The sequence below is a fragment of the Poromitra crassiceps genome (genome assembly GCF_964638095.1).
Source record: "Poromitra crassiceps genome assembly, chromosome: 5".
In the NCBI taxonomy this organism is placed as follows: domain Eukaryota; kingdom Metazoa; phylum Chordata; class Actinopteri; order Beryciformes; family Melamphaidae; genus Poromitra; species Poromitra crassiceps.
Window position 1 is genome coordinate 40376004 of NC_139642.1, and position 14134 is coordinate 40390137.

General features: G+C 41.7%; 1 protein-coding gene across 3 annotated transcripts in view; it reads left to right on the top strand.

Moving 5' to 3' along the window:
* The first annotated feature begins 2350 nt into the window (after positions 1-2350).
* Positions 2351-14134, top strand: part of LOC310777197 (SR-related and CTD-associated factor 4-like) — a 50953-nt gene continuing 39169 nt past the window's right edge. For 2 of the 3 annotated variants that reach the window (XM_083637472.1, XM_083637473.1), the window contains exons 1-12: positions 2351-2569; positions 4504-4587; positions 10190-10234; positions 10362-10523; positions 10630-10747; positions 11369-11505; positions 11645-11791; positions 11919-11992; positions 12681-12777; positions 12996-13079; positions 13271-13356; positions 13480-13667. In XM_083637472.1, the coding sequence (XP_083493598.1) occupies positions 2540-2569; positions 4504-4587; positions 10190-10234; positions 10362-10523; positions 10630-10747; positions 11369-11505; positions 11645-11791; positions 11919-11992; positions 12681-12777; positions 12996-13079; positions 13271-13356; positions 13480-13667 (1252 nt within the window). In that variant the 5' untranslated portion in view covers positions 2351-2539. The remainder of the gene's footprint in view (positions 2570-4503; positions 4588-10189; positions 10235-10361; positions 10524-10629; positions 10748-11368; positions 11506-11644; positions 11792-11918; positions 11993-12680; positions 12778-12995; positions 13080-13270; positions 13357-13479; positions 13668-14134) is intronic. The other variant, XM_083637474.1, reaches the window with a different exon arrangement.

A 14134-nucleotide genomic window follows, 5' to 3' on the forward strand; every position in this document is an offset into this window, starting at 1 on the left:
TTTCAAAAACATCAGATTCGAATCTGATGTTTTACCACATTTGAAAGTAGCCCAGGTCGTCTTTAAAAAAGTAACTTTCAATGTGACTTGTACTGTTCACACAGTCATGAAAAAGACTGATCTGAGTCACTTAGGGGGGAAAGATTAGATTCAAGCACTAAGGATGGCTGTGTGAACGTAGCCTTGGTGTGTGTTTGACTTACCAGATCTGGCCTTAGGAAGTAGTGTTGCTCTTCTACCTGCAGGCGATGCGCTGCTCTCTATGGATTGTGTTTTCTCTGTAATATTAATACACAAAGCATAATGCCGTTGGTTAAAATCAAACCAGCTGTGATGCAGACACAACCTTATGTGAAATGATGCCACTTTGTTCTCACAGGGGTTCTTCTGGCCCCAGTACGAGGCTAAAAGCACCGACAGGCCAAACTGTGCTATAAGCCCACGCAGCTGTGGAGAACCAATTCACCGCTTAGCCTACCTCCTGGCTGGTTCAAAGACCTGTTCAGGCGTTTGGGGACCTCGCCGGTCTCTGCCTCCAGCTGACCCCCTCCTCGCCCTCCAAGCACACTGTCCATTAACTCGAAAAAGGGGAAATTCTGCCTTCCGTCCTTCTTGACCGCCTTATACAGGTGCCTCATCTTTTTCAGTTTCTCCCTAACCTGGCTAGTTGTGCGTTGAATCCCCAACTTGGCCAACTCCTCTACCATGAACTGAATGACTTCTTCATTACGACAGGCGCCCTCCATTTGTTGCTGTACGTTATCGTCAGCCCATATGTTTAGCAAGGCTTTTGTATCACCCATAGACCAATACTGACGGCTGTTAGCGGCCATGGTCAAGGTCTGCCCGAAATAACCGAGGAAGCCCGATTGTCTGAACTCCACGCGCCCGGAAAAAGCAAAAGATATTGACAAGTATCTGTGGCTAGCTCTTAGCTTGAGCAGTGGAAATGCTCCAGAAGGCACAGCACAGGCACGCACTAGCACGCATTGATGCTGCCTTCAAGTGCTCCTCGTAAGCTCTCCTTCCCAATAACTCACACAACTTGTCGCGCATTCAAGTGAATTTGATGGGAAATAACAACAAAATGCCTTTGTGTTGAACTAAAGCAGTCGTCGACGACATGTTGATTTTATTTTACATGACGTTTAGAGTTAAATAGGCTCGGTTTTCAGTCAACTACTAGCCAACCAACAAAAAGAAAACAAAGCTTTCAAGCAGAGCACGTTAACATAAAAACAACAACTTACCAACCTCCATTAGGGACTCCGCCGAGTCGAGACCGCCCTCTCTCCCACCAACGCTCGGAGGCGGCGGTCTAGTGTCCATCTGGTCGCCCTCTCTGGTGGCTGAGTCAAAGACCTGTTCAGGCATTTGGGGATCTCGCCGGGATGTGGGGATCTCGCCGGTCTCTGCCTCCAGCTGACCCCCTCCTCGACCTCCAAGCACACTGTCCATTAACTCGAAAAAGGGAAAATTCTTTTTCACGTCCTTCTTGACCGTCTGGTCGCAAATAGTCCCCATCTGCTGGTCGCCCTCTCTCCCACCAATGCTCACCGGCGGCGGCGGTCTATTGCCGCAAATAGCGTCCATCTGGTCATACCACTTCCAACTCGTTCTGTTAGAACGACTCCTGCCGTCGTTGTTCCTGATACCTCGGTAGTCACTTCTAAGTTTCTTTAGCTTCTCCCTACACTGTTGGGAGGTTCTTTGGTAGCCGTGTGCGGCCATCTGTTGAGCGACTTCTCTGAAGACCTTCTCGTTACGCGTCGCCCCATCCAGCTCTCGGCGGATCCTTTCGCCGCCAACCAAATTGAGGAACGTCCGCACCTCCTCATTTGACCACGGCCAGGTTTTGCGGTCTGCCATTTTACTAACAAATTACAATAGGAAAAAATGCGATCGCTTCTTTGGGGCTTAACGACAGCTTGTGTATCCTTGTATGCTTGCTACTACAGTAGCTTGGCTAATTTAAATATGGCGCGCGGGACTTCCGAGGGCAGAGGTAAACTATCAGGGTAAGCCAATCAGATACAGAGTAGGGCGGGTCATTCCGCTAAAATCGGTGGGGGGGTGGGGGCGGCACTTGTTTAGTAAATAACAAAGGCAGTCGTTGGAATACATGCCATCAGCTGTTGACACGGCTTCTATGCTCCTGTCTTCCATCAAGACACACATATACCTGCAATTCCTGTAGTGTAGAACCCCCCCTCTTTCGTACCAGTTTGTTGGGTCGTTTAGGTATGTTTTCTGCTGGTTCTTTTCATATTTCCGGCAGTAACTGAAGGCAGCATTATGACGCATGTGACGTTGGCGGGCACGCACGCGCGCAAGGGGTGGAGAACTAGCAACCAGTAGCATAGCAGAGCTGCTTGTAGCAACGAACGTAACCTGCATTAAAATCAAAATTTCGTTAGCTAGTTTCAACCTAGCTGGTGTAAGTTACTATGTAGCTAAATAGCTACATAAAGTTATGCTTTGGAGATAACGAAATTGACAAATTCGCGGATTTCCCCCCTCAGTATCATAACGAACAATTATGGATGCCGTAAACGCGTTCAACATGGAGGTAAAGTTTGCTAACATGTACTTAGCTCGAATTGCTAACGCGCTGCTAAATGTCCTTTAGTTTAGCTAGTAATATGTAATAGCTAGTAATAGCATTTGTGAGTGGGCTTGCATCTTTTGACAGTTCATCCTGCCGCAGTAGATAAGATTGATTTTAAAAGCAGGTGTGGTTGGGCTGTTGCTAGCCAGTGAGTCGCGGTCAACGCAGGGCCCAGGCCTTCTATGGTCCGCTCATATAACACAAAAATTGTTGTTGACCTCAGGAGGGAGGGACCTCATGAAGGACTGTCGCTGTCAAATGCATTCTACGGGATGTAACGTTAACGTTAGCTAACGTTAATTAGCTCAGGCCTGCAAAAAACAGTTGTCATGCCCTCCATAGTATTCCCATGATGTCACATGAATTTGCTACCAATATGGCGTTTTACAGTACCCACGGCTCATTGGCTATCAGATTGGAATCACCTGTTAATTTATCACAGTCGCAAGTTATTTTCCTACAAATATGGCAGTGTGATGATGTAACAGAATACTATCAATAATTGGACATAAAATGTTCTGTAAGAATTACCTACAGTATGTCGGCTGCTGCTAAGATTGTTTGGCTTGTTTTGAAAGTGTGTAACCTAAAGCCCATAGCACACCAATCAAACATTCTACAGACTACAACAGGGGCTTTCAAAGTCTGAGGCTGTGGGCCTCCCCTCAGACAGTTTACCGGTACTTGCTTAGTTTCACTCAATTCCTGGATGCCTGCCTATGGGATTATGATTATGTTATTTGATCCCTTAGACACTCAGTAATTGAGCCTATATAACCTGAAATTACTGTTTGACATATGCCTACTTCATATTACACCAAATACTTAAAAATGGGGGGGGCTGTCTGAAATTCATTTATTTATTTCTAAATGGGAAAATCAGTGAGATTACCCAAAACTACTTTATGTATTTCTTTAACCAAATCACACACATTTAGGCTATTCTATTCTATGTAATCTCCTTTTGATAACAAATAATAACTGTCATATTTTTTTCACTTTCATTCACTAAGTCTCCCCTGAAACGGTTTGGAGCCCCCCCTGGGGAGGCCCGCCTCCCACTTCACCTCCCACAAAACGTCTGTTCTGCAACAAACATGTTTGTTTGGTGTGCAATGGCTGTCTGTCCTTGTTGATGTTTGGTCAGCTTCCACAAGTTCCATCCTTGTTTGTCTGTGTTTAGCCCATGGCACACCAATCAAACATCATCCAACAACTGCAGTTGGTGGTAGTTTTTCTCTGAAAGTAATTTGCATTAACTAACCCAGCATGGTTTATTTACACGTTGTTGGGGACGCTTAAACATTTTGCCTTGTGTTCACTTGGAGAAATACCTACGTTGTTCTCACAACTTCGTACTGCTAGTGTTGTGACATGAATTTGCAGTTTCATCCTTGATTCAGGTGTTATAATCTGTATTCCTGTATTAATTAGTGTAACGTTAATTTTGCACTGTGATCTTTTGGATCCTATATTTTATCTTGTAACAGTGGTCTTTCATTTTTATTTTATCCATTTTATGTAAAGCACTTTGAATTGCCTCTGTGTATGAAATGTGCTATACAAATAAACTCACTTTGCCTTATCAATGGCATCAAACCTTTAGGTCACACTTAATTGTTAATATAAAAGAAAAAACACAGTCAACAGTATTTTATCAATAGGCAAATTTCTCTGACAAGTCTTTGCTATTACTGAGTGACCTCATGATGGAAGTTCTTGGAACAGGGCTGTGTGTGGCTGTAGTTGGCTAGTTCAATCTAGTATCCATTTGGACTATTTTCTGTTTAAAATAAGATGTAATAAGATCACAAGTGTTGTTTTTCCAGGTTGTTGCATGCTAAAATGTTTTACAATGAAAACTGAAATCATTTTCCTCCCACAAAATTCATCAGTTGTTCTCCATGCTTGATATGAAGCCTCCAATATCCCGTGCAAAGATGATGTCTGTAACAAAATCGGCCATAAAAGCTATCAAGGTAAAGTCAATGCTGTATCATTTTTATTGTGATTGTATGGCGTAGAACAGTTGTTCCCAACCTTTTTCTTAGGAGACCTAAATTTTACCATTGTATATCACTGTCGATCCCCACTGCTCCACACCCACATACAAAAGAGGAAAAGTAGCCTCCTTTTGAAAAATCTTTATAGTATATTTTATTATATCCATTCATAAGAACAGAACAATTAACTGTACATCAACTTAAATAGTGAACTCAATTAGGGATGCACAATATGGATTTTTTCAGCCGATACAATAACCGATAATTTCCTGCTTCTCATGGTCGATAATTTAACGTTTTCGTATTTTAAAAATAAGTTCATATAATAACCTGTAGTTTATGCACAGCTGAGGGTGAGAAAGGCTAAGATGTAGTGAGCAAAGATGGATGATGTAATATTCCATAGCTCTGACCTAACCAAATGTAACTGACATCACTATTGTTAAAACAAAACAAAGAACACTTGACTCCTCAAATGTTCATTTCCCCCCCTAATAAAGTACATAAAAAAACATCACAGACTTTAGCTTTTATAGAGAATTTAGCCTCAGAATCTAAATTAAATGCTTTGACATAATCTGTCAAATCAGACATGTCAATGCGTTAAATACAGGTTATTATTTTTCGTAAAGTGCATCAGTCAATACAAGAATAAAGGCTTTTATAGAAGCGAAAACCTGCTTAGTCTGCAGATAAAAGGCAATGAAAAAAGGCATAGTAGACTGGCCCGATGGCATTTTATGCTTAAAGGTATCCAAAGCAGTTTTCCTTTTAAACAACTAATTTTGTATACGTAGATATTATTATAGCCGATATATATCTGCTATATATAGCCGATAAAGTTACATTTCCCATTATCGGCCAATAATTTATCAGTTCGATATATATAGTGCATCCCTAAACTCAATACCTGCAGGAAGTATCAGACGATTATTCCTTATATTTTTAGGAACACATCTCTATGTCTGTATTGTGATTTTCTCTAAAGTTCACTATACATTTTAATAGTCTGGGGGGTGGGGGGCACCCTTAAAATCAAGAGGGGTTGGCGACCTCCTGTGGCGCTCTGCCGATCCCTAGGTTGGGAACCACTGGCTCGAACATGTGGTCTACAAAAGTGAAAAAAGGAGCTTACTGGTTACTTTTTTACGAGAAATTTAATCCAGAAGTGTTGGTACACAGGTAACCTCAGGTTTACATACAATGTACAACTTCATACAAAATAAGAGACACGGGCAGGAGACATTGCTTCTCTTTTGGCGACGGGTCCTTCACTTTTTCCTGCCCGTGTCTCTTATTTTGTATCTGCCCATGTCTCTTATTTTGTATGAAGTTGTACATTGTATGTAAACCTGAGGTTACATGTGTACCAACACTTCTGGATTAAATTTCTCGTAAAAAAGTAACCAGTAAGCTCCTTTTTTCACTTTTGTATTCTACTTGACTTTGAGCTTGCTTGCTGCCACTTTCTCTACTCGAACATGTGGTCGTCATGGTTCACAATGAATACTTTGGAATTTATTTTATTTTATTTGACAGACTTTTTTTATAGTATGCAGTATAAAATGGCATACCCCTTGAAATTATTTGCCACTGTGTTTTGTTGTTGTTATTGGTCTGTTATTGGTGGAAGAGTCATGGCTGAGCTTGTGCAGGTTTTAATTTTAAAGATGATTAAAGGGACAGTTCACCCTAAAATACAAATTGTCCCTCTCACCTGTAGTGCTATTTATCCATCGAGGTCGTTTTGTGTTGGTTGCCTGGGTTTTGCAGATACCGGCCCTAGAGATGTCTGCCTCCTCTCGAATACAATGGAACTGGATGGCACTCAGCTTGTGGTCCCCCAAGTGGCGCCCAAAAAATACATTTGGAAAACTCAACAGCAATGTCTCTTTCCAGAAATCATGCCCTGGTTACTCCAGATATCCACAGACCTTATTGTGAGCAGTTTCAACTAGTTTCGTTTGACTGAACTTCACCTGCTAGCTACTGTAGTTCCTACATGAAACTGTAGCTAGCAGCTAGCTAGCAGGTAAGTACGGTGCAGAGTGCCATCCAGTTCCATTGTATTCGGAAGAAGGCAGATGGAGAGAAGGCAGACATTTCTATGGCCAATACCTCCAAAACCTAGGCAACTAACACAAAGCGATCTAGATGGATAAATAGCACCACAGGTCACTCAGTTGAGAGGAAAAATATGTATTTTGGATTTTAGGGTGAGCTGTTCTCTTAAAGAAGAACTTCACCAAAAACAATGCTGATTTATTTTGCACATGATCTCACACATATTGATGCAGAATGGAAATTAAGCCAAGGTGAAGAAATAGCCACTTGAAATCAAATATGAGCTAGGAGTCTTGGAAGTCGTCTTACATAAATACACACAATATACATAAACAATCTTGATCAAGAGGAGCAATTTTGTACATCCACAAATGCATATACAGGCTTACACACGGATGTACAGACACTGACAGTCAGGGATATTTATACCCAAGACACAAAGCATCATCAGGTTTTAGATTAGACATGGTTTGTCATACATACAGAGCATCATTCATGAGGGCAGGTGACTTTGGCCTAGTTTATCTGTCACCCTGCAATATGCTGACATGGAGACAAAGATAGCTATTGATGTGGGTTATAGGCTATATCATTGAATTGTGTTTGTGTTTGTTACTAGTATTAATAACTATATATATGACCATATATATAACTGTATATTCAACTATTGATTGTCTATAAAAAGGCTAATGTGATTTAAATTTTCTATATCACATATCATCAATATTGATTTTACCAGGCAGGATAGTTAAGAACAAATTATTATTTGCAATAACGACCTGGCAGGAGGCAAAAGACATCCTGAAGGAACAGGGTTTGGGGAGGGCGAGAAAAAAGTTAAAACTAACAGGTTAGACACAGAGATACACAATGCTAAAAATACGAGAGCAGCAGAAACATGTGGCAACAAATCACATGAGCAGACAATCCCAACACAGTAGAGAACACATTCAGTAGTACAGATAGCAGCATACCTGCACATATGCTAGCACACATGACAGTAGCCAATATCACACATAACACAGCACAGTAAAAAAGAGGTAGTCAGGAGGGGAACAGAGCTAGGCTGTGACCAGAGGGTGGACAGAGCAGTGGAAACGGGAGAAAGAGGCAGGGATAGGTCAGAGGTCGGTATCAATCAATATCAAATTATTTAGTTTGACAGTTACTGAGAGTTGCAGTGTTTCCCATACATAAAGGAATTTGTGGCGGGCCGCCACAAAAGGATTTTGACCGCCACAAAAAGATGACCCCCAATTTTTTTTTTTTTTTTTTTTTTTTTACAGTGCACCTGAACGCAACATGCAAGATACCCGCTGAATAAGTGTCCAATAAATGTTCATGTCATTCTGGCCAATACTTCTGTTATAGCATTTCAGTCTGGAATATGGAATATCTTTCAATAATCTATGATTTAGCTGCTAAATTGTCAAATACCGCCATCTGCTCGCTACCCAGGCACTTATGTATGTACTTAACCTAACTAACTTAACCTATCGTAACTATCCGGTGTGCACAACATTGTCAGCCTAAACTCCTTCTATCATTTCACGAAAGTGGCAAAGCAAGTTGAGTATCCCTGACCTATAGGGAGAAATTTAGTTTGTCATTGTAAACCCACAGCACGGTAATGATGACATGTTCTTCATAGATCTAGCCTTTTAATTTTGCTCTTAAGCTTTCTCAAAGTACACCAAATTCATGCATTTTACTTAAATCTTTCACTTTTAAATCTTGCGGGCGGCCATGCCCCCGCACCCCCCTAGGGGGTCTGCGGTCCCCCACCACAAATACTCAAAATCCTGTGGGAAACACTGGAGTTGATTTGACCAGTGGTCTGGACCAGTGGTGATGTCACTGCATTGTGAGTGAACACTGGTCCACAACTTAACTCAAATCAACTCACAATTACTGTCAAACTAAATGATGCCTGCAAAAATGTTTACAGTTTTCAGATACTAGGCTCACACGCGACGCTCGCTTAATTTCCTAGGCTTGCCTGCTGCGCAGCCTCGCCCGTCCTGCAGCTCGCCGGGCCCTGCAGCTCAATGTCTCCCCCTCAGGCGCTCTCCCTCTTCTCCTCTCTCTCCCTCTCCCTCAGTCTATCTCCCTCAGTCTCTCTCGTGAGCCTCAGACTGATGACATCACTGATGACATCAGCACTGAAATATAGCCTTGTGTGTGAGTGAATTTATGACATCACTGATGATGTCATCACTGACATCACTGAACTATAGCTTTGTGTGTGAGTGAATTTACGCCGCATCTCTGATGATGTCATCAGTGGAATTTATAACATCACTGATGATGTAATCAGTGACATCACTGAACTATAGCCTTGTGCATGTGAGTGAATTTATGACATCACTGATGATGTCATCAGTGGGATTATGACATCACTGATCATGTCATCAGTGTCACAGACAGAGAAACAGACAGACGGACGGAGCCATTTGTATACTGATGATGATGCTGATGATGTGTCAGATCATGTGCAAAATAAATCAACATTGTTTTTTGGTGAAGTTCCCCTTTAAGCTCAAACTTAACATTACCATACAACAAAGTGTTCCTATTTTGGATTTGTTTGTTGTTAAAACTAAAACACCCCTCAAATGAAGGGCACAAAAGAAAATCACAGAAGACGGAATAAAAGGTAATACAAATCAAGACAGACAATAGCATGATCAGCTAGTCCTCTAGCTGACCTATAGCCCTAATGTTGTAGGATCAGTACAACTCTCTGTACATTAGAAAACACACATTGAGAACAATTTCAAAGTGATGTGACCAAGATCAACGTGTGTGTGATAGCATATATGAGTGTAAATGGGTTCTGAGCTTCCGTTTAAAACAAGGTCTCCCTTTGATGGAACAAACACCACTTGGTAGACAATTCCAAGACCCTATAGACCTGTATATATGACAGTTTTCTTCATGTAGTTGGTTTTTGGTCTGGGCAAAGTCATCTGACCTCCACTCGCCCCTCTGGTAGAGTGTGTGTGAATACTTGAACTATAAGTTGTATTGTTAAAAATAAATTTAGGAGTTTAGGTATGAATAACTGAAAGTATAGAAGTAGGTTGGCTAATAGCCGTTGCTCAACGGTAAGCCACGTGAGACGTGTATGCATGTCAGCTACGCTGGACCTGGGGGAGCACCCAAAGGACAAGCCTAGATCAACTTGCTGCTGTAAGCCTTCTCTAGCTTGCTGATTCAGAAATGCCACAGCCTTCCCTAGAAAGACCTTTGAACAGCATGGAATGACTAGGCAGTTAAAACACAGTACCTGGTCTCAGTGGAATCTGATCTCATTATTGGATGTTTTTGGAAGTGACATTTCCAGAGTTGGCAATAATGAGCTGAGAAAGATTGTGGGAATGGGGTAGGACTCAGAGTAGGAGACATTTTGAAGACCTTCAGAGCTCACGGTTTTCATCCGAAATGCATGTAAATAGGTTGAAGGGAAAGATGCCAAGTGTTGTGACTGATCTTAATTTTTCTATTTTATTAGCTCTACAAACATGTTGTCCAGATTGTCGAAAAGTTCATCAAGAAGGTATGCATCATAAGACCTGTTGTATAGCCCTACACTTTTGAGTTCAACATGCAGTGTTCAAATGCAAGATCTCATGAGACAATGGTAATAAACTATCATTGTTTAAATTTTTTGTTGTTTCCATTAGTGCAAGCCAGAATTGAAAGTGCCTGGTTTGTATGTGGTCGACTCCATTGTCCGACAGTCGCGCCATCAGTTTGGTGTTGAGAAGGACGTGTTTGCGGCCAGGTTCTTGAAGAACTTCACAGAAACCTTCCTAAATCTTTACCACTGTCCTGAGGATGATAAGGTAGGTACTCTGTGTGTGTACTGTGTATGCTTCTCATGTTGAAGAAATTGAAGGATAAGTGAACAGTAATTAGAAATGTCTCAAGCATGGTATTGCCTCTTTTCAGAGCAAAATAGTCCGTGTCCTCAACCTGTGGCAGAAGAACGGTGTGTTTGAGATGGACATCATTCAGCCTCTGTTGGATATGGCAACTGGGGCCTTTGTGCCTGCTCCCTCACTGGAAGGTAAAGAACATAAAATATTATCCTGTCATTTGCACTAAAGAACAGATAAAGAAAGAAGACGTGATACAACCATGCCACTTGGAAGAGTAAGAGTTTCAGAAATGGATAATCTAGAGACGGTGCATTTCAGGCTCCGCCAATAGTAACAAATGGTACTCTGCTGGTCTCCTAAATAGAGCTCAACAGGCATGTGACTTTGCATGACGTAATTTGTCCCGGAAGTAAGGGGGGGGGGGGGGGGGGGCGCTTGTTTGTGTTTGGCATCATTGTTTAGCATGTTTGCTGATGTCATTTCCCCCACTGTGTTCTACCATGGGGAACATACATAGCTTGCAAAACGACATTGCCCGACATAGCTTGCAAAATGCATGGCTTGCGAAACATAGCTTGCAAATCGCATGGTATTTGCTAATGTGGCTACTGGGCAAAATAAGAAAACTACTTATGTAACATTTTCTTTAAAACAAAACTAAGATTCATCCTACTTTGGGCATAATTAAAGCTCATTTTATCGGCAGAAATGTTTGTTTCGGGCCATGCCGATACTTAATTTGAAAGCCTTTATCAGCTGATAGCGATGACGTGCTGATATGGTGCATACGTCCTCTTGTGTCCCAACAGGCCCCACTGTCCCCCAAGCAGAGCCACAGCCTCCTCCTGTCACTACTGCCTCAATTGCAGCTGCTGTGCCCCAGCTGAGCAATCCTGATGCCTTAGCTGCTGTCGCTCAGCTGTTTAAGACATCACAGGGTCAGGAGGTAAGCCAGAAATCAATTGAAACGCTCCACATCAGTTCTACTAATGATCAATCTTAACAGGACTAATAAAGAAAAAAAAAGAAAAAAGAAAGAATAAAAAGCAGGGTTCACCCCTTGAATTACCCTCTCCCTCCACTAGTTGCAGAAGCTGCTGCAGAATCTCCAGCAGGAGGAGAAAACCCTGGCGACCAGCATTGCAGACAAGGTACCAGCCCAACTCCAGATGCCCGTGCCCCAGCTCAACCCATACAGCGCACACACAGAGCAGAAAAGCTCATTAGCCAAGGTAGTGATATAGCCCAGCAAAGCCTACTATGACCATTATGCAAATTACTGTTCTTATTTATTTTGTTAACTTTGATTTGTTTTATCAGCTCTTTTTTTCTTCATAATTTGTTCATCCACTTTCGCAGCAACTCCTCGACCGTTTTGATTACGATGATGAACCAGAGGACCGGAAGAATAAAGAAGGCAGTGCCCACTCTCTGTGAGTTCATGAAAATGCACTTGAATCCTGTTCTGTTCAGGCCAGAAGTGGGGGGTCGGGCCTTCGGGCCTTCTGCTTGGCTGCACCTCATCTGTGCAATACTCTCCCTGACCACCTGAGGGCACCACAGACTATCAATGCTTTTAAAAGGGACCTAAAAACCTTCCATTTTAACACATCCTTTTCTTAACTTTGTGCTGTTTTTTCCTGTCTTCATGCATTGTCTAAAAACTTTTCCTTTTTAATCAGGCCTTTTTCTTTGTTACTTTGTGTGGCTTTGTTTTTGGTTGATTTTATCGGTTGTTATGCTCCTGTTTTTCTTTAACTCTGTAACACTTTCAGATTTACTACTAATGAAAAGTGCATTACAAATTAAATGTATTAATATTCATTATTGACCCTCCCCACCCCTGGGCGAGAACCACTGCTATATTACTATATTGGAATTTTACTATTATGCTTTCTATACCGTTGTGCCATAGTTAGTAGAAAGTCTGAGTAAAATCCATTGTTTAAATTGGCAATCAGATCTGTGATCACCTCAGCCCCTGAAAACATATTTGCTACATCCATAGCTTTATTCTTACCCACCAGTGAAAATGGTTTTGTGTGTCATTTTTTGTAATACCCAGGCATGTCCCCCCCCCCCCCCCCCCCCTTTTTTTATTTTATTTTTTTGATCACACAGAGGCGGTCCAGAACACCCATTTAACCAGTTTCCTGGTCAGATGCCCAACATGGAGAATGTTCACTCGCATATGATGGGAGAGACTGGCGGCAACAAGGTATCCAAATTATCACCCCCTTATCACAATGTCTCACTGGACCTAATCTGTCATTTAAAGCAATATCACACGAGATGGAGTGCTGTTGTACTGTATATCAATATTAATATTATTAATATAGGATTCCAGCTTTTTCCTGTGGCTGTCTTTACAGTAAAGCACTTTGTAAATAGTTTTTTAAAGTGCTATATAAATAGTTATTATTATTGTTCCCTCAGTATGGTGGAGGAACGAGTCATTGTGAGCCGATGATAATGCCCGATGGATACCCATCCCAAAATGAGTCATATTCACAATCAAGGGTAAAGTCCCAAACCTACCAATACCTGCTAAATTTCTATTTCATGAGACACATTGATTTGAGGAGGACTTAACTTTTGATTTAAGCTTTTTGAAATGGGAATTAAGACTCAATTGACTTCTGAAGACTTTGTTAGCTTTACATAGTGTATATGGTATTAACATAGTTCCTTTCTCACCATTGTCTTTGTAGGGAAGTTCAAGAGAAGATTTGTCTATGAGGAGGGAAGGCAGGCACAAATCCTATGGCAGGAGATCAAGATCCAGATCTGGCTCCAGGTAAGAGGCCATGCTCATGGCAGATACAATGTTGTGGGTCCCAGTTACATGCTACAAGAGAAATGTATCCAAGTAATTAGTAAGGTTTTGTGTCTCAGTCATATTTGTGTATCCATTATTAAGATCTCCCAGGAGGAGAAGATCTAGGTCGACGTCCCGCTCGAGGAGGCCACGACATCGGCGCTCTGATTCTCACTCCAGAGATCAGCGGCGGAGGTCCCGCTCTCGTTCTCAGGACAGGAACGAAAGACAGAAGGACAGAGAGCGCAGACAGAAAGGTCTCCCCACCATAAAGAGCCAGACACTCAGTGGTATGTACTTATAAAGAAACACGCCTACTGTAGGATTGTTACATATTAGCCTCTTTCATGGAATTGTGCAATGACTACAGTACTTCATTTGAGCTGCAGCTGGATTATCTCCCCAAACAGACCGGACAGAGAAAATAGCCACTTTGTTCCATGTATGACCATTAAGATTTAATATTTTGAGACCACATTGCTGTGCATCCACACCTGGACTCTCATTATTAATTTATTTTACTTGCTCTTTCTTTTAATCTCTTGTCATTGACTATGCACTCTACTATTCACATACAAAGATTCAAAATGTATAATTATTTACAGTGGTGTAGTGGTGCCTGGAGAGTGGGTATTGTGAGTGAAAATGTATTGATTGGTTGTTTATTGATTGGTTGCTGATCATTATTGACTCTGTTCAATGTTATAGTTCACTTGAGAGATGTTCTTTGAGAGAGAGAACCATACATCAACATTGA